General features: G+C 47.9%; 8 protein-coding genes across 8 annotated transcripts; 4 read left to right on the plus strand and 4 right to left on the minus strand.

The window, feature by feature from the left end:
• The first annotated feature begins 202 nt into the window (after positions 1–202).
• Positions 203–1,494, plus strand: HD556DRAFT_518436 (uncharacterized protein). Its single transcript, XM_041310843.1, has one exon. The coding sequence runs from the start codon at positions 296–298 to the stop codon at positions 1,346–1,348; it is 1,053 nt and encodes a 350-aa protein (XP_041159578.1). The 5' UTR covers positions 203–295; the 3' UTR covers positions 1,349–1,494.
• A 2,689-nt stretch (positions 1,495–4,183) lies between these two features.
• Positions 4,184–6,156, plus strand: HD556DRAFT_1375409 (uncharacterized protein; the record flags this gene model as incomplete). The annotated part of the gene is made up of 5 exons (XM_041303077.1): positions 4,184–4,215; positions 4,274–4,985; positions 5,041–5,310; positions 5,360–5,447; positions 5,498–6,156. Coding segments are annotated over 4 exons (1,551 nt in total), but the record flags the coding sequence as incomplete, so codon positions are not given.
• A 954-nt stretch (positions 6,157–7,110) lies between these two features.
• HD556DRAFT_1443847 (MFS general substrate transporter) lies at positions 7,111–9,516 on the minus strand (the record flags this gene model as incomplete). Its single annotated transcript, XM_041306692.1, has 16 exons — positions 7,111–7,224; positions 7,273–7,391; positions 7,438–7,484; positions 7,543–7,601; positions 7,665–7,806; positions 7,859–7,912; positions 7,966–8,040; positions 8,094–8,137; positions 8,189–8,226; positions 8,275–8,452; positions 8,508–8,640; positions 8,696–8,806; positions 8,863–8,933; positions 8,983–9,125; positions 9,177–9,276; positions 9,334–9,516. 16 exons carry the CDS (start codon positions 9,514–9,516, stop codon positions 7,111–7,113), a joined length of 1,611 nt encoding a protein of 536 aa, XP_041159580.1.
• Positions 9,517–9,983: 467 nt separating this feature from the next.
• Positions 9,984–10,817, minus strand: HD556DRAFT_1375414 (zf-DNL-domain-containing protein). Its single transcript, XM_041303078.1, has 2 exons — positions 10,416–10,817; positions 9,984–10,357 (listed from the first exon to the last, which is right to left on the minus strand). Exons 1-2 carry the CDS (start codon positions 10,772–10,774, stop codon positions 10,192–10,194), a joined length of 525 nt encoding a protein of 174 aa, XP_041159581.1. The 5' UTR covers positions 10,775–10,817; the 3' UTR covers positions 9,984–10,191.
• Positions 10,818–12,648: 1,831 nt separating this feature from the next.
• HD556DRAFT_518851 (uncharacterized protein) lies at positions 12,649–13,374 on the minus strand. The gene is made up of 2 exons (XM_041310846.1): positions 13,147–13,374; positions 12,649–13,097 (listed from the first exon to the last, which is right to left on the minus strand). The coding sequence occupies exons 1-2, from the start codon at positions 13,248–13,250 to the stop codon at positions 12,740–12,742; spliced, it is 462 nt and encodes a 153-aa protein (XP_041159582.1). The 5' UTR covers positions 13,251–13,374; the 3' UTR covers positions 12,649–12,739.
• Positions 13,375–14,004: 630 nt separating this feature from the next.
• Positions 14,005–15,148, minus strand: HD556DRAFT_518666 (flavin reductase like domain-containing protein). Its single transcript, XM_041310844.1, has one exon. It carries the CDS (start codon positions 15,098–15,100, stop codon positions 14,315–14,317), a length of 786 nt encoding a protein of 261 aa, XP_041159583.1. The 5' UTR covers positions 15,101–15,148; the 3' UTR covers positions 14,005–14,314.
• A 325-nt stretch (positions 15,149–15,473) lies between these two features.
• HD556DRAFT_1375425 (uncharacterized protein) lies at positions 15,474–16,326 on the plus strand. The gene is given in 4 exon segments (XM_041303079.1): positions 15,474–15,644; positions 15,655–15,728; positions 15,749–16,154; positions 16,208–16,326. 2 exon segments carry the CDS (start codon positions 15,874–15,876, stop codon positions 16,296–16,298), a joined length of 372 nt encoding a protein of 123 aa, XP_041159584.1. The 5' UTR covers positions 15,474–15,644; positions 15,655–15,728; positions 15,749–15,873; the 3' UTR covers positions 16,299–16,326.
• A 1,471-nt stretch (positions 16,327–17,797) lies between these two features.
• On the plus strand, positions 17,798–18,930 carry HD556DRAFT_518795 (uncharacterized protein). Its single transcript, XM_041310845.1, has 4 exons — positions 17,798–18,208; positions 18,262–18,328; positions 18,400–18,851; positions 18,907–18,930. Exons 1-3 carry the CDS (start codon positions 17,931–17,933, stop codon positions 18,604–18,606), a joined length of 552 nt encoding a protein of 183 aa, XP_041159585.1. The 5' UTR covers positions 17,798–17,930; the 3' UTR covers positions 18,607–18,851; positions 18,907–18,930.
• Positions 18,931–19,069: the final 139 nt, after the last annotated feature.

The raw sequence follows: 19,069 nt of genomic DNA on the forward strand, positions 1-19,069 counted from the left end.
GGATAGAAAGAAGGGAATCAGAGGGGCTCGGAACAATGGGCTCGTGGATTGTGCCACTCGGGAGTAGTTCAGCACATGGAGTGTGGTCAAGTCCACAGCTTAGACTGATTGTCAAATCACACAAGGACGTCCACAGAATTAGACACATCCACTGTGACCATTCAGTAGCCGAGAAAATTATAAGGACTGCCTGACGTCCGCGTTACTCCCTCGTACTACATTGGGCGAACAACTCCCAAGTGGCTCTGAAAGTATCACTCATCAACTCCCAAACCTCGTTTACTTACACTCCAGTATGACTATTGCCATTACAAAAGGCAATCCTAAGACAGCTGAATTTGCTCGGCTTTTCGAATTATTTGATCGCATTGCGACACGGCGCGCCAGGGGATCTACGGAACTAGCAATCTCGATGGACGACATCCAATCAGTTCCTGCCGAATTCGCACCAGTCCTGAAGAATTTGTCTACTGTTCTTTCTTTACGCGCTCAACGCAACCAAAAGCGCCTTCACAAGCCCATAGGACGCCCCCGTCGCAACACTGTCGGTATTGCACCTATGACACAGGATACCATCGACGAAGTGGAGGATGTAGGGAGCCCTTCATTTCCCCTCGAAGAGCATCACCCGTTTACATTCAAGCTTATGCTCCACAACTTATACAATGTCGACGAATGGGCCCAGAAGGTGAAGAGTGCTGTAGAAGTGTCAAAGGAACAGTTTAAACCACTGGCGGAGAGGGTGCAAGAGATGACGAGGGAGGGTGCAGGGAAGGAGCGAGTTGTAGGGAGGAATATTAATGTCGTGCGGTCTAGAAGTCAGTCCGTCATAAACCCGAAGTCCAAAGGGAAAGCGCTTTCTCGAGAACAAGTTCCCGCATCGCCAGTACGTGCGAATGACTTTGGCCGAGTCTTGAAGAAACGCTGCGTTGGGAGGCGCAAATCTATCAGTGGGCCACTTGCTGGGAGTGTATGGGTTTACGATGCAGCCATATCTGCTGTCGAGCTGGATGGTGGTCGCCCATCCCTGGAAATTACGATTTCAAAGTCCAAAGACGCCTTGTTGAACAATACCGGTATGCGGTCTCGTCATCAGTCTCTCGCTGGACTGGAGGGTATTCAGGATAGGGACACGACTCGTAGGAAGGTACGAATTGCAGTGCCCTTAGCGCAAGATGATGTACAGGGCGCTTCAGCCCTTGACGAAGAGACCCATTCGCGCAGTGGCCAACAAGGCAACATTACAAGATATCCTTATCGTAGGATTACTCCCGCACGCGGACTGTCGATGATACCTGACGCTGGATCGTCAGGTCAGCACATGAAACGATCTCTTAACGCACAGTAGTTTGGTTGGAAGTAGATGTCTCGTAGTCTGGACATTCACGATTCAGTTTGTATATCATACGGCTTCAAGTTAACTATCACGTACATCGACTGTTCCCCAGTCCATACCCCATACTTCCACTGTAGTTTATCACACTTTTCGATGCGACGATCACCGTGATGGTTCAGAGAGGTCAAGATTCGAGTAACAGGCCTTGGTACGACCTGCAAAGAAATTATGATGACTAGGCCTGTACGTGTCCGTTATGATCCCATGCCCTCAATTGAGATGGCCATGATGATTGAACATTAAGGTCGAGTCTCTGTAACAAAATGAATAGAAATCCTACCTAGTCCTATGACCATCAAGTAGTAGGTTCTCGGAACCCACCAAGTTTCCAAGCAGCCAAAGACAGCCTAGAAAATGGAAATATCAAAACTGAGAAGTCACCAGGAGTCGTGAAAAACTTCGGCTCAATGCTAGCCAGCTGAACAGCGAAGGCATAGTACAGAGAACACTCAGTGAGAAAAACAAAAAGCAGAAGCAGCAGACGAGTCGGAGCCTGCTGGCCAGGAGCGTGGCGCGAGCGCTCAGTACTCAGCACTGATCATGAGCGTTTTGAATTTTGAATTTTATATTTGGCCATCTACGTCGAAGCCGTTTGATCAGAGGCCTACAAAACTCGAAACTGATTTACATAAATTCCCGCTACCTTTAGGTAGCTGGGTCTTTGTCGACCGTTCAGATGGAAAATAACACAGAATTTGCACATTTGCAAATTCAATCGTATATAAATGGCAATATTTTCTCGTCTCTAGGGTGTTTCCGTTTGTTTGTATCTGACGCTCGAAATTGATTCTCTTAGCATCGCATCTTGTATTGTATCCAAGTCCAGTGTCGTTGCCGTGCAGCTCTACCCACCTTGTCCAGTAACTGCCTTTGGTGTACCGGGTGGCAAACGGCATAATTAGGTGGAGTTGGCATCGCAAGGAAAGGCTCAAAGTCTCGGCCATTGTCCTGGAATGATAGTCTGATGTGCCATCACCTTATTAAGTTATACAAGATACAAGGTATGTTACCACTAATTGTTTTTGGGTCAACTAAGCTGTATCATACTACTCATTTCATGAAGATGTTTCCGATTTCAAGTGTCCGATTACTAACAGTAGGACTCGCATGTCATAATATTTCAAATGATATTAGTAGTGAACGCATACCGATCACAAAGTAAGGACCTTTGTAAAGCCAAAGACGCTATACACAAAGACCAAAAGACCAAAAGTCAGACGCCGAAAAATAAACTCGAAGTGATCCCTCCGTCGCGACTACGGGGCTTGCAAGACCACGGTCAGGTCTATAGAAAGCAAACCGCGCACGGTCAGCGCGCCTTTTCAGGCCTGGAGGCCTGAGAAGCTAGGAAGGGATCACAGAGTAAGAAAAGGACTCATCACACACTGACATCTTATATATCTTTGCTAAGCGCTCGATCCGCTCAGCGCGCAGCCTGGGCCTGATTCGCATCCAATAAACATTGGCAGTAGTTTTTAAAAATAAGCACGAGAAGTGAACGTTAACCACGGCGTCCGTTCCCACACACGAGGTAGCGGGCCCTGCACGACTTATGAATTTTTCACTATTTTTGAACCGCCACAAACACGTGAGTCGAAATGAGTGTATTTGTACCGTCCGCGTCAGTCTTCGACTTCGCATATTGCATCACACGTGCGTTTTTAAATTTTAATTGTCTAGCCATAACGTTGAAATTACTCGGATATCACTTTGGCATTACACCACATGCACTCTCATAACTTGTCGTCAACAGAGCGCAAATTCCGTATCGCAAAGTGTGAACTGCGCATCTTGTCGCTCAGTTACGAAGAACGCTAGAGGACAGATAATTGCAATAAAATGATAGGGAAGTGACGAGACGTGGTGCGTGAAGCATGCTATCTGTCATACAGTTTCTCCTTGTCAACACAGATTGAACGGACACATCAGGAGGACTATTCCGCGCAAACTCAGATACAAATTCAAGACAGGTCAGGTTTCTGGGGACCCTCTTAGTACTTACTCCTGCGCAGCGTCCGTGGGTGCTGCCCACGCTGAGATCACCCTCCACGGAAGACGTGCTTGCCGTTCACGGAGAACATGACCAATGTCGTCGGAGACGAGTACTGGAAGATGGCAAGTCGATCAGAGAGCTGCCACAGACGGACATGACTTGAAGCGACGAGCATACTAGCAGGATTTGACGATAATGGCAGCGATATCGTGAGTGCGGCCCATTCTGGCATCAATTCAAAAAACAGGATGGTACCGTGCGCGATTGGTCACCGGTCAATGCTCGTGCATCCATTACATAAATTCTGTCATCTCTGGTAGCGTTCAGTGACATGCAAGATGAGGAGTGCTGGATCAACCGCACGGACACTGCATAACGTGGTGGAAAAAAAACGCAGATAGACAAATGAAGAGTGGAAGTTCTGCTCGCAGGTTCAATGGGCCAGGGTTGTTCGTCCTCCGAGGGTTTCTGTTGGTAATACTTCATATCTACACAGCTGGGCCCAGACTGTGATCCGGGCTAACACACCGTGACTATGCTGTGAGGTCTGCGGCGGTCACGAACTAGAGATTGTCGTGATAAGACCAGTGGTCACGGTGACTAGCCGACTTTGAATGGAGGAGTCATGCACTGCGGCGGGACCCGCCCCTCAATCTGTCAGTGCTAGCAGTGGTTTATCAGGTGCCTTTGTTCCGTCGATACACAGACACTCACAAGAGTTGATTACCCTCTCCTTCTGAACATGTTCAGGCCATTCCATGCACCTCTCGAGGCATGGTCACGGTGGTGCTGTTGACATAAAGTGATTTTGCATACACGTGACTAGGCGCATTGTGATCAAGTTCGTTTATTTCGTGGCAGTGCTGATTTAACTGGTATAACAGAGTATAAATACAGCGTGCCTACTACAAGATACGTCTCCCATTTCCCGTCCCCGATTTACGTGCATTACTTTCTTCACTACTCATTCTCAACTTCAACTCGCCTTACAATATGATTTCCGCTATCTTCGACGGTGCTGCTCATGTCACCGTCGCTGGGTGCCTCGGAGCATTCTTTTTCAAACACACTGTGGTGGATCGGACGTCCAAGGCCATCAAAGAAGCGGAGAACGTCACCGCTGGCCTGGTCATAACCGAATTCTGTATTTCTGTCGCGGTACTAGTTCTAGCTTCCGACGAGACCGCCCGGATACTCCTCAGCAAAGATGGTCAACCCCCTCCGAAGCACAATTTAGCCGAGCTCAATGCGCCTCTAATTTGCAACAAAGTGTCCGATTTCTCTACTGCAGCAGACTCAATTTTATCAAATCCAATCGCAACCGAACCATGTAGCACTCCGCCAATTGCATCAATCACAACCGAACCTTGCAGCACTCCGCCAGACCTAATAATTTCACTGAATCCAATTGCAGATGACTCTTACTGCACTCCACCATCTACTGCACGTTCTCCTTTGTGCACGCCGATACCGCTGACTCCGCCGGTTCCGAACACGAAGCGCCTCTCAATCGATTCCGACACGACTGTCGTCGACCATGATGACTTCATGAAGGACTTTTCTGGCGCGGATCTTGAGGAAAGCAATATCCCCCAGGTATGAAGTCGCACAGTCTGCTCATCTTTATTGCTCAATGTTTGAATCTTTATAGGACGACAGCGACTGCTCCAGTGGCTACCTACTCCCAGGGACGAAAGCACCAACAATCGATGACTCGAGTGGACCCTCTCAGCGGACGCAAGTCCAGCCAATCCTGGAGGATGGAAATCTGACGACCACCGACATTTTGCTGCTCGGGGACGCTTCGACTCAAACGATCGCGACGCCCTCTCTTGGCAGCATCCTGCCTGAGATTGTCTCGCCTCAGCTGAAACCCCCGGATACAAAACGGCATCAGAATTTCCGCCCGGGAAAATACAAGGTATGAGCGTGTTCGTTGCGAAGCCAATGCACTCACCGTCATTTGTTAGCGCGAATCTCGATCCGCTCGCTTGGCCGCTGTCTGTGGCAGCATCGAACGCACTCGCTCCAAGCAACAAGAACACGCTACTGTGATCAGTGAGTGATTTCCGGTGACATTCGCTTCGTTTGTTGATTTAAAGTAGTAGATGACCTTGAACAACTACATGACGATCTCCTCACCGACCAAACCACTCTTGTCGACGGCTGGGCGGCTACCATAGCCCAGCTTAGACTCACCTCTATGCTGTCGCCTTCACCACTGCTTCTGGATCAGAAGACGCCCGACCCAGGAAATTCGATCGAAGTCATTCAAGACCCACATCTTCACACACCATGCTACTCCCGAGGTCCCCTACGACCAAACCCCGAAGATCTGCAACGGCCTCCCTCGCTGTCTCCTACGACCTGGAGCTTCATGCCCGCGAGGTTGAAGGCCATCGCTGGCCGCGCACAAACTATGTCTTCGCGCCGCCCGGTTATACCTGCAGTCTTCGACGTCGGACGTCCCCTACGACCAATCCCGACACAACCACAACTGCAGCAGCGTGACCGCTTCCATCTTGTCTCAGAGCATTTGGAGTTGAAGGCCACCGACCGCGGCTCGCACTTACATCTATCTCAAGTCTCTTCTCTTGTCTTCGCCATCGTGTAAATGGCCCTCGATTTGTTTCTTTGTCTTTGCATTTCATTTCTCTTACCGGTATCTACTTCGCAGATCATGGACTGCCTGTGACTTATGGACACGTCTTCCTTTTATCGATATGTACCTAGCAGACGTTGAACTGCTCATTTCTTTTGTGACTTGTCGGCACGACATGCCTTGTTTCTTAGTTAGTTTGCAGCTGAATCTGGTTTTCTTCACTTGATATGCTCTCCGGAAGAACCGCCTGAGGTTGGTCGTGAGCGCAAGTGAAAAGTGGTCGGTTCTGCACATGTGTCAAAAACACGAACAAAATCCGTCAAGGAGATGGATTCGATATTGCAAGGTATACGACGCGTGCATGAACCAAGCCCGGATCACAGAGGTTGATAGCTTCCTAGCTGAAATTATTATGAGTGTGCATGGTCAACGTTCAACTACCAATGACACGCGATAGAGCGGGGCGTCCCATCAGACCTAGGTCTGGGCGCAGTCACAGTAGCAGGTGTCCTGGCTCGTAGTCGGTAGTCCTCGCGCGTGTCGTAGTCTGTCCTTGAGCCATAGCCTCCCGGATCCTACTATAGAGGTCTGGCCTTGGTTCCCCTGGCAGTCCGTCCCGTTACAGCGAACATCCCCAATCAAAGTCAACGTCCGAAATCAAAGCAAAGCTGCGAAGGAGAGGTCACGTGTCACAAGGACATAATTCTAACCCCTATATAGAATAGCTACACGGAACTGACATTTAATCTCGTCAGATACATTTTCCTTCACATATATCTTACCAGGACATGATGAGTGTTGTGCAGAAAATAAGAAAGAAATGAAATCAGGTAAATGAGAGCACACCAACAGTAACAAAGATTGTGAAGTCGTAGAATAATATGTTATAAATGAAAGTATTCGAGGAAAAGAAAACTGCCCTTCTAAATGAATGTATGAGGATGATCGTCGTCTGCTGCGGAGATTACAAGTAGGTACTGGAATTATAATACTCTGTAAATCGAGTCCAAAAAAAGATGAATGAGAGACTGTTTGCACCATTGTGCCTTGAGATCGACATCGCGAGTAAGGAACGTGATAGACTATGAATCGGAAGCTCATACACGAATCAACCCGAGCCTAGTTTAGCTGGGATTTAGGAAATTCAAGCTGTTCTGGTTTTTCTTCATCTTGCATTAGCTGGCTGCACACTGTGCTCCGTTTTCGAAGCGAGGGTCCATACAAGAAAAGAATCTTCGGTGGTGGGTTAGTAACGAAGTACCGAGACATCGAAAAACTCACGAAAGGGACTGGAATGAGGATGACTGCGACGCCACCAAAGATAGTGTTGGCCCATTTGTATGTGAGCTTCTTGAACATTATGTGAGAGAAGAGAGGGAATCCAAAGCTACCCATGTTGCCTATGGTTGCTCAGCACGTGCATACAAAATACGAGTGACAACGTACGAGCTAAACCCTGGCCCGCCAAAGCAGAAGACGCCATTGGACCATAGCTGCATGAGCAGAAAATGTGAAACACAGATTACAGTGGAGATGGTACGAGGTACTTACCAGTCTGCCAGATAAATGAAAACCACCTGGTATGAAACAAATGAACAAAACATGAAGATCTGGTGAAAGTGATGCCTGATGAGCATTCCCGATCCTCGTATACATAGAAATGATAAACACACCGATAAACCGACAACAGGCCACATCCAGAAGATGCGAGAGTCCGCTGTCCATGCATAGATGAATATCGAGGTAGGCAGCAAGAGTGCAACTAAACAAGCGATGTATAGCCTTGCTTCAGGGCCCCTCCGAGACACGCATTTCCTAACAGATCGGTTGGGTGCGGTGCATAATTTTATTGTTACAATTGACTCACCGGTACAGTACATCCTGGTAGAAATTGGCAAAGAGTCCCAGTATACTTCCCACACTGCGAGGACAAATTAGGTGAGAGGGTCAAACGCTCAACATCAGGACACTTACACGACGGTAATGAACACTAATCCACTCTGCCCGACGTTGAAGTGATATATGTGCTTGAAAACCCCGGACACGGATCTGCTCGCATTACTTAGCGGCAAGTCCTCGCTGGAAACAACATATTTGCATACCCGATCTGGACGTAGAGCACACCAGACATGAAAAAGACCCAAATCTGTGGAGAGAACTTCAGAAACAACGAAATACAACGGGAAAGGCTACCGACGCATATACTAGTCACGATGGGTTCAGTGAAAACAAACACTAACCACCATCAGCACCACCTTGCATAGCAATCATCAAATGACGTACTGATTGGCCGAGTACACGACATCTTAATCATGGCACTCAATTTCGGCCGTGTCTCCTCTCCCCGGACGCGGTACCGATCGTCCCCAGTTTCCTTACAGAGTTTCTTGGCTATGCGTCGGAGGATAATTTGCGATCGGGTCTCCTCCATTATAAGTAGGCTGAGAAGGAAGTAGGTCCCCTGAACACTGCGTTGATTGTTATTGGAACGTATTATAATTCAGAAAAAGATATACGCGCATCGCTTGAATCCTCTGGATCCATCTCCATTGTAGATGAGGGTTCAGTTCCAGCCAAGCAGAGATGATCGACCCCAGACCAGTGGTAACCATGCTTACCATGGAGAAAACAGCCATAGGCAGGCTGCGCCTGGAATATGAAGTATAAAGTGAATTCAGGGCCACGGAAAAACGCAATCACGTACTCCTCAGGTCCCCATATATCGGCAATCGTTCCACCTACCAGTATTGCACCGGTCGAAGCAGAAGCACCGCCCAAGATACGTGCAACCATAACAGTTTGGATATTATCGGAGCTACAGTTCATCGATTATCAATCCAGTCCACAAGAAGCCAGAGCTGCGGCACACACAAAGCAGCAAGCACGTTGCACATAGCCCCGAGAAATACCGACACCAAGTAAATTGGTCTCCTCCCAATTTCCTGTAGGAAGCCATAAGAGCTGATCGACAACCTTGCTGTCATTTCATACCTCGCTCAGTGCGGACGTGAAGAGAGGAACAATACCAAAGCCTAGAGAATAAAGACAGTATGCAACAGTAGCTTGAAAGCGCGTGCAGTTAAGATCCCGTATCATGGAATCGTAACCCATAGCAAATGATGGAGTCGCAGGGGCTAAGGATGCCGATCAACCAGTAATATTTTGGGGGGATTAATAAGCCTTACAAGTGATCCCATTGAATGCACAAACGAACAGGGTAATGCACCATTTTCGCACCCATGAGTAGTTGATTGGATTCCTCGAGTCTCCACATCGAAACTCCACCTAGCAGTATTGATGTTAATGTAACGGACGGATGGGCAGAAAGGTGGTAATACTGACATAGAACGAATCTGTGGGGGAGACTATGGTCGACGCAGCATAAACCGAGTCTGTAGGCGAGCCTATGGCCGAGGCAGACTTGTTGGCGTTGGGAAGGGTCCCAAGGGATAGAGTCTTCACCGGACTGATGGGCACGTTGAGCAGCATCGAGGACATGTTTTCAGGGGCATTGTCCGTGCCCATAACTGAAATTGGAGAAGACTGCACCGGCTGGCTGGCTATGCGGAATGGGCTCTTATTACGACCATTGAGAACGTTGGCTTTTGAAGAGAACTGACACCGTCATTTTGGTAGCGGGATTGTCATATTCGAAAGTGGTTGCTTCATTTGTGAGGTTTCGGGGTGGGGGTGCATGTTACGTGTTCGGCGAATCTATTGAGATCGATCAACCTAGGGTCGTTTAGGCCATTGACGCAATCGAATGCCGTGTTTGTTTGTTCGGTTTCGTAGTGCATACTCGGAGAAGGCTTCCCGGCTCTTGGAGGACTGTATAGCCGTGGCATCATTATGAAGTGCTAGCACACAATTTACGAGTCAACGGGCCCATCAGCGTCAATGTGCGTTGGGCCGTGAAGACAAACGCACAGAAATGCAACCATACAGTTATCATATAACCCCGGCAATATTTTCGTCGTTCGCCTTAGTCACAAACCGCGTGGTGTCAGTGAGGGTCAAAGGCGAGTATTATAATATGTTCCGATTAGTAAATGTAACAGGACGGAGATCACGCCAGGTGGGATATCAACAGGAATGATGTTGGCCCTCAGGAGAGCGGAGTATACTACTCAGGCCGTCAGCTAGAGCTGCAAAAGCAGCTTTGGGGCAGACACACCGACTAGGAGTGCTTTCAAAGTTCATCTACTTTCTACCAACTTCAATATCAGCATATTCTACTACACCATTAGCATCCAAGGAGCCTCTTTGGACGCTTTCGCCGCGAGCTTTAAGGAGATCCTCGATATTTCTGAGTTTTCCATCCTCTGTGCTATCTTTGAACCAACCGAGATTATCCGCGATGAGATGCCTGACGGGGAAAATATAGGCTGTGAGATTTGGCAGCGACGAGATCGATGGGCCCGCACCTATTTTTGCATCCAGGGCATTGGACAATGACAATACCACGTTCGTATGCACGCTTCGTAAAGGTGTGCGAAGAACGATGAGAGCATGCTTCCGCTGTACAGGTAAAAATGATGCCTAAGCGAGCCTCTTGGATCGGAGAATCATCCTTAATCTGCTCCGAGGATGCAGACGAATGCGAAACCGACAAGTTTGCCCGAGGCGTGTATGGGTGCACGGACGATTTTGATCGCGTAGTTCCAAAGGAAAGACAAGCAGTTTGTGAAACCCTTCTAGATGTCAATTTAGTGCATGGTGTAACGTGGACACTGTAGGGTACACGGATATTGTTGATGTTACGAAAAAGTTTTGACGAAAACATCCTGCTCCAACTCTGAGTGACTGGTCCGAGTGTAAGGCAAGGTTAGCCGGCGCTTGGTGGCATTTGCTGCCGCAAAACTTAAATATTTAAATCTCCGCGACGCGATCCTACGATTACATAACGATGTCTGCTCATATTCTTAATAGCTCTGAAGTGCTTGGTGCTTGTGTTGGTGCACGACGTAGTGCTGCAAAACGAAATTTCAGCTCCTGACGGGTTGCAAGTTCTCAAGCTTCCAGCTCGGCACTTACAGTTACCTCAATGGAATTACCCGCTCAAGGGCGCTACCGTGACCGTGGCGAATATGCCACTGTCAGGAATTTACTCATCGTGCGGTGCGGTACGTTACTCATACTGCGTATATCATATGAAACCAAGAGGAGGTATTCTGTCAATGCACTAGTGCTACGTCATGCTCGGGCTCCATTTGTACATTCCGAACCAACAACACGTAAATTCGGTACGATACATGCTGAGTGACTCGGAGTATCTGGATCTTGTAGCCGCTGCAGTGTTAACTTGATGCGGGTAGACTGGTTTCTGAGAGCTTGCCGATCACGGTGGGGTACCCTTACGGCTGTCACTTGGCCGGGGGGAGCTGATATGCGGCAACGAGCTTATTTTCTGCGCGGCAATGACTCGGAGCGATCAAGCTGATTATAGGCCCACCGCTAACTCGAACGGTGGAGAGACTCGAAGGTATTATATATAATTTGAGCTACCAGAATGTGTTGTATTAGACATGTTGATCATTTCGGTCTGTTTTACAGCATGCTGTCCGTGGCCCTGTATAATATGGGTTTGTAAAGGCGCAAGAACTTGAGGGAAAGATTAAAGAAACTTAACCGGAGCAGCACGTCAGCCGAATAAAGCACACGAACAAGTACTAATATCGGGCACTTGCCACTCGATTTCGGTGGCGAGATACTAGGTAGTCAGATGTGCAGAACATGCCATCGGAAACTTGCGTACAGTATATCACGCAAATTTGCACTTAGCGAGGCCCTCATAGCAAGTCATCAAATGAAGAGTGTAATAGGTGCAAAAATCAGATTATGGGAGCAACAACATCAGCAGAATATAACATGAGCAGAAGCAACGTTACACGCCAAAATCGCAAAAAATACATGACAATGTCCGATATCTTGCAGGCAGCGCAGCATTGATCGCGACTGTCGGCAGTTGAAACGTTGAAAGTTTGTGGTCCGACTTATTGTGTTTGATCCGGCCTAGTTCTGCAGACAAGTAATGTACGTACATACATTTCTAATTGGACTCAATGTCAAATCCCTGAAGTGCCGTTAAACCTACTTATTTGAATCACGATGAACGTCATCTTATTAACTTGTGAGGTATCAAGAAATGCGCAAATCGCAGAGGCCCCTGAACGGTCCCGCCAGCTGATCCGGAGTAGGCCGCATCATCCACTGGACATCCGAATCCTAAGATCATAAGTGGCCCTGGCTGTCGCATGTTCCGCCCCACATTGAAAGCCGTTCGTGTTCAATTTCTGGAGCAATTGTGACATGAGAAATTTCGTAAGCTGCGTAGCACTGCTGGAGGGTGTATTCCCATTTTGCAAGGCTAGAGACGTGGACGTGAAAAGAACCTGGAACAATGTTAATACGAATAATTTCACCTAGACGCTTGCTATTAGCTGTATTGCCACATGGGATTGAGAGAACTGCCAGATGCGGAGCAGCTTCAATTAGGATTTTCCAGATCTGCTTCCTGGAGTACAAAAATAAATCAGTGGTGTGAGAGCGAGATGGAAGATACCACATTGACTAAAGGGGGACCACGCTGCCAAAGATCATACTGCAGCTGCCGGATCAAACTAGAATGGAGAAGGCACTGAAGCCGAACAAATTGTACCGTGCTGTAAATAGCACGTCACCAAAATAAAATGGATTAGAACCCCAAAAGTCCTTCGAGAAGCTGCCTTCGGTGAGCTGGTGCCACTAGTTATGAAGGGTATAAATAAGCTGAGAGAACTTTTGAGTTACGCGTGATGACAACTGTATGAACAGTTCCGTAAGCAGTCCGAGGAGGCATAAATGGGTGTAGGGTCAACGCCACTGTCGGCCATATCAGCCGAAGTGCTATAGCCGTATGAATATATATTATACACAATAAAAAAGGATGAGAAGACATGTTGGATGATGGTCCTTCACAACGTCCAAGATAAAACTCGCACAACCAACGATTAAGACAAAGGCTAGGTCTATGGGCCAGCTGCGTCTCGATGAATCCCTCAAGTGAAGAGAAACATCGAGAATGCGAGAACCGAGAGGAAACGTCACCAAAAAATGCGCCTACAACACTATCGTGACATGAGGGTTTGAGCAATTGTGGCAAGAAACGGGACTGACAGAATACTGATAATGGGGAGAATGCTGAGGTTGGTGGTGATCTTGATGATGGATCTTAATGGAGGTTGCAAACTGACTCTATGCGGGTTATCTGTCCACTTCATGCCTCAAGGACCGAGGAGGCTGCCTCTCTTCATCGCCGTATCAAGTCTGAGCTAGAGGCACAGCATATGGAACGAGCGATACCGAGAATAGAATTGACGTGTGCAGTGTGTGTGGATGCAGACAGATACAGAACGCCTACTGTGGTGATGATATTATTGCGTGGGGACGGACTATAAATCAGCTGCAAGTGATACCGCATGAGAGACTAATATATACCTGGAGTACACCGCTAACGGGACACGGACCCATGAATCAAATCCAGCAAGATGAAGGACACGACGATAGGACCCGACGGGGACTTACACTTTTCATTGCCACAGTCGGTGGAAGTGATCGTATTCTTCAGTTGTTGCCGATACACCACATGGATCACAAGCCATGGCAAGGATTAGCAACGACACACGAACTGCCGGTCTTACAAATTATATCAGCGTCCCGCTGACAATGCTTTTGCAGCAGACACTGCTCTTGAGGATAATGATACCACGATCGTTGCATTGCAGGCTTAAGGATATTTTGCTGGTGGCGGCACCAATGATAGGCTAGTACTCATCCTGAAGGTACGCTCGCCATTGCAAATGATCTCAGGTGTGGCAACTCGCGGATACTGGAGCTGTGGTTCTGGGGCTCATATCTCCGTCATGGCATTCCGGCAATGCTCGAGTTTGTAACAGCAGTGCGGATGCATGCATACTGATCCCTCGCGTGGTGCATCTTCTACAACATCTTTGCGGTGCTTCCTGCATCACCCATCATGGTTCGCCCCAGTGGATCGGTGAAATGCTTGTTGTTCTCCTTGTAGTCGCAATTGGATCTGGGCTAGACGTTAGCTGGGTGTGGAGGATGTCGCACCTTGGAACGCATGTATATCCATTGTCACCCACCCTGCACACGATGCGGGTGATACTGGGTGAATTGTTTTTTAGTCATAGACTTCCGGAGATCTACGTGATATCATGTGTTTCATTCATTTCAGTGGAAGAGACCTGATGGATTGATGAACTCTGAGTTACGAGTGGATGCCGACAGATCATCGATTATTGTCGAACATATTCGAGATGAGTCATGGGTTTGGTATCTTGCCCACAGTGGTGTAGGCTCTTCGGTGGTAGAGTAAAGGCAACGTCCGTAATTTTTCATTCTTGAATTGACCCTCCGGCTCTTGGACATCCTCCACACGTAAAACACGTGCGATGAATAGCTCTGAAGCCAACCCACTACCGCCTTCTACTTGCTGCACCTCCGTTTCCCACTCCTCCATGCTCGAACGCAACCACCGTGTATCACTCAAGGGCAACGACCGACCAACCACAGCGCAGGAGAGCGCGCCTAAAGCACCTTTGATCACTGGGAGACCATCTGCAGACTGCGTCCACTGCACCTCCGAATTCGAAAAGGGATGCAGATCTGGACGGGAGAACAATTGTGCAATGTGGGGTTGTGCAGCAGAAAGGATATTGACGACCATATGGGACGACATTTGCATTTGGGGCTTTGATGCGTGGGCATTTAGAGCCAGAGCCATCCGTGAAGGGACGCGGAGAGAGAATGCGACAAGCGGATGCGGATCGAGCGCGATGGACGTGAAAGACGACAATGTAGCGCCATGAAAGATTAACGGTGGTTTTTTCTGGTATTGTATGGACGAATCACTTCGAGGTGCAGTTTCATGGTCTGGTAGGGTTGACGTGACTACCGCCACAGGCTGAGCTGTCTCTCGGAGAAGATTGCGCAGAGATTGTTTGACGAGCTTTGATTGCGCAGATGGCGCAGAGCTATAGCTTCGGAGTACGTTGTGATTCAGATTATGCGTCGTACGTCTGACAGCACTTGTGCATGACTGTAGCATATTTGAATTTTTGCTACATGAGATACTACCAAAACATCATTGGGAGTTGCTGACTAATACAAAGCATCATTTTCAAATGACCTTCACAGTGCACACTACGAGCTAGGGGATTGAGTCGACTACAGTAATATATCGTCATTTGTGCACGCATCGGCACGCCCATCTGAACACCCGACATCCGTCATCACCCACTCTGTTCTGTTGACCATCAAAAGTCGTTCGATGTGCCCACCGCTAGCGGCCCAGGTAAGTTTTGTTTGAATAGTGGAAATGTAGACTGATTGTATGATCCCTTGTGAACCATCACCGGCACCAGTAATAGACACTTCAAGGGATCGATTTTTGAGAGCTGTCATGAGCAATGCATCAGAATCAGACAGACAATCATCATCAAGGTCATCATCGTTGTCGAACTCATCGAGGTCATCGTCATTGTCGTCCAGCACAAACGCGAGCCCCATGTGCATGAGGATTTAGGCTTGCCATGTCAATGCAAGATGTGCTTGAAGTTCAACGTTCAGCGCTGAGCCTGTGTTGATGCGCTGCACACATCGGGTTACGGTGGCTGCGTCGGCATGCTCTCGGCAGCATTGCGGATCTTTTAAAATACCAACTGGATTAAGCTGGGCTCAGCTCGTGAGCTGAGCCCAAGAATTCAACAACCCTAATAATAAAGTTTATTAGCTGGGCAACTTAGGTGAGCCACATTCGCTTCACATAAATATCATATTGCAGCGCGTGAAGCACTCAACAATACCCATTAGATACCCACAATGATTTTGCTCACTCTCTCCACTGAACATGTTCGCAATACCGTCATCACCAACGAGCAAGGACAAGCTATTTACAAGACAAACACTCCGTCCAGACTAGTTCGCACCCGCACCACGACCATTCAGAAAATCAAGCCAAATGACAACCGGTATCATACGCACGACCAGTTTGATGTCTTAGGAGAGATCGAGTGGCACACATTTGTTTCGTCAAAGTTTCGATCCCATGGAACTGAAGTAAAGACGGAGGTGTTCATACCGAAGAGAGGCCTATGGGGTCGGTGAGTACATGGTGTCGTTCTAGGAAATCTGAGTCGCCATAAAATTCTGGCAGGAAGCGCGTCTTCACAGGACCAGATGGCCGTCCCTATCGCTGGGACCTCACGTCCAGAGTGGTAGTTGTGAGTACACTTCCACTTCATTGATCCTGATGCCTCTGTTTTTCTCATCATGATGACGACTCGGATTCTAGCTCTCGCGGGACGATAAGCCTCGAACAGAGGTCGCTCGCTTTCATAGAGCGACTCTCGGAATTATAGGAAGGAAACGTAAAGCCACGTTGGAAGTATCTCCTGAAGTGGCTCATATGATGGATACTGTCATCATGACGTTCATCTATGTCGAGCAACTCAGGAAGGACAAAGAAGAAGCCTCGAGAAGAGCCGCAGCCTCGAATACGAATGTACGCTATCAAATGGGATTGACAAATTGAAGTGTCGTGTTATGATTGATACCCTTTATGATACCCAGCCTTTACTAAGTTTACTTACAAGTATTAATACAATCTGTGGGAAGACGTTTAAAATCTGGCCAAGTCTAGGTCTGTTTTGATCCGCACACTTCGGAGGTGTAGTGATATGATTATGCTAGTTAAATCAACGATCAACCATTCCTTTCGCCAGCCGTGGTGAATTTGACCCCTTATCTCGAGCCGTAACTATGATCCTAAGTATTGGTACCTGGTCCAAGATATGCATGCTGGAGAGCAGAAGTGGTTTGTTTTTTCGCGTAGACAGGGGTCTGAAGATGCTCTTTGCATGAGTCAGAGGATCATGGTCATACTCGATGGTCCCAAGAGTCCGCGCATCGACTCTAGCACACGCAATTCTACACATAATCCGTATCCATGATAGATTTGGATCAATGCACGCACGGAAGCGTAATTGATGAAAACGCTGCACTAGCAGAGTAACTTCAACTTTGCTATATGACTTTCGAAACGGTCTAGTTACATAAAAATCAGCTTAGCGCGCATGGGCTCGTTTGGAGGACAAGTACTGCTAGTGGGAGGTTCCAGTGATTAGCAGTGTATTGGTTACATAATGCGCACCATTTAGGAACACCGCAGCAGGGGTCGTGGCAGTTGCCGCAGCAGTGGCGCAGCATTGCCAAGATGCCCCATCATTTCCAAATGACCCTTAGCGCTGGATTAAGCCGACTACAGTAATACACTGTCATTTGAGCACACATCGACACGCCCATCTGAACACCCGGCAATCGTCAATACCCACTCTGAACTCTGTTCTGTTGACCATCAAAGGTCGTTCGATGCACCCACCGCTAGTAGCCCAGGTAAGTTTTGTTTGAATAGCGGAAATGTGGGCTGATTGTATGGTTCTTGTGAACCCATCACCAGGCACCAGTAATAGACACTTCAAGGGATCGACACCTGAGCACTGCCATGAGCAATGCCATCACAGACAGATCATCATCATCAAGGTTATCATCGTTGTCGAGCTCATTGAGGTCATCGTCATTGTCATCCAGCACAACCGCGAGCCCCATGTGCATGAGGAGTTAGGCTTGCAATGTCAATGCAAGATGTGCTTGAAGTTCAACGCTGAGCCTGTGTTGATGCGCTGGTTACGGTGGCTGCGTCGACATGCTCTCGGCAGCGTTGTGGACCTTTTAAAAATATCAACTGAATCCAGCTTGGCAAGAATTGAACAGCCCTAATAATAAGGTTTACTGGCTGGGCAAGGTGAGCCACATTCGCTTCACATAAATATCTTATTGCAGCGTGTGAAGCACTCAATAATACCCATTAGATACCCACAATGATTTTGCTCACTCTCTCCACTGAACGTGTTCGCAATACCGTCATCACCAACGAGCAAGGACAAGCTATTTACAAGACAAACACTCTGTTCAGACTAGGCACCCGCACCACGACCATTCAGAAAGTCAGGCCAAATGATAACAAGGATCATATGCACGACCAGTTCGATGTCTTAGGAGAGATCGAGTGGCACACATTTGTTTCTTCAAAATTCCGTTACCATGGAACTGAAGTAAAGACGAAGGAGTTCATACCGAAGAGAGGCCTATGCGGTCGGTGAGTACATAGCGTCCTTCTAGGAAATCTGAGTCGTCATGAAATTCTGGCAGGAAGCGCGTCTTCACAGGACCAGATGGCCGTCCCTATCGCTGGGACCTCAAGTGCAGAGTGGTAGTTGTGAGTAAACTTCCACTTCATTGATGCTGATGCCTCTGCTTCTCTTATCATGATGACGACTCGGATTCTAGCTCTCGCGAGACGATAAGCCTCGAACAGAGGTCGCTCGCTTTCATAGAGCGACTCTAGGAATTATAGGAAAGAAACGTAAAGCCACGTTGGAAGTATCTCCTGAAGTGGCTCATATGATGGATACTGTCATCATGACGTTCATCTATGTCGAGCAACTTAGAAGGAACAAAGAACAAGCCTCGAGAAACGCCGCAATGTCAGCCTGATAGGCTTACCGCATCACTGACGCAGCATATGATGCAGCCTATGGCGCAATACCCTTCGATGACGCATATTATCTACATGGACATCGTGCCTACATACCTGTACTTGAAGATCATCTCCTCTTTACCCCTTATCAGTCATACGCTCTGCCACGTTATTGTTCCGTCTCTTAGTGTTGCCATCGACGTATGGTTCCACGCAGCCTCGAATGCGAATGTACCCTATGAAATGGGATTGACAAACTTAGGTGTCGTCGATACCCTTTATGATAACTAGTCTTTTCTAATACAATCTGTGGGAAGATGGGCAGGTCTGTTTTGATCCGCACATTTCGGAGGGTGTAGTGATAATCTAAATCAATCATCAATAATTCCTTCCAGCGATGGTGAAAGCGGTTACATCGAGCCGTAAATATTCTTAAGATCGGTACCTAGTCCAGGATATGCATGCTGGAGAGCAGAAGTG

This window comes from Suillus plorans (assembly GCF_016647745.1).
Source record: "Suillus plorans strain S12 chromosome Unknown HD556scaffold_32, whole genome shotgun sequence".
NCBI classification, from domain to species: Eukaryota; Fungi; Basidiomycota; class Agaricomycetes; order Boletales; family Suillaceae; genus Suillus; species Suillus plorans.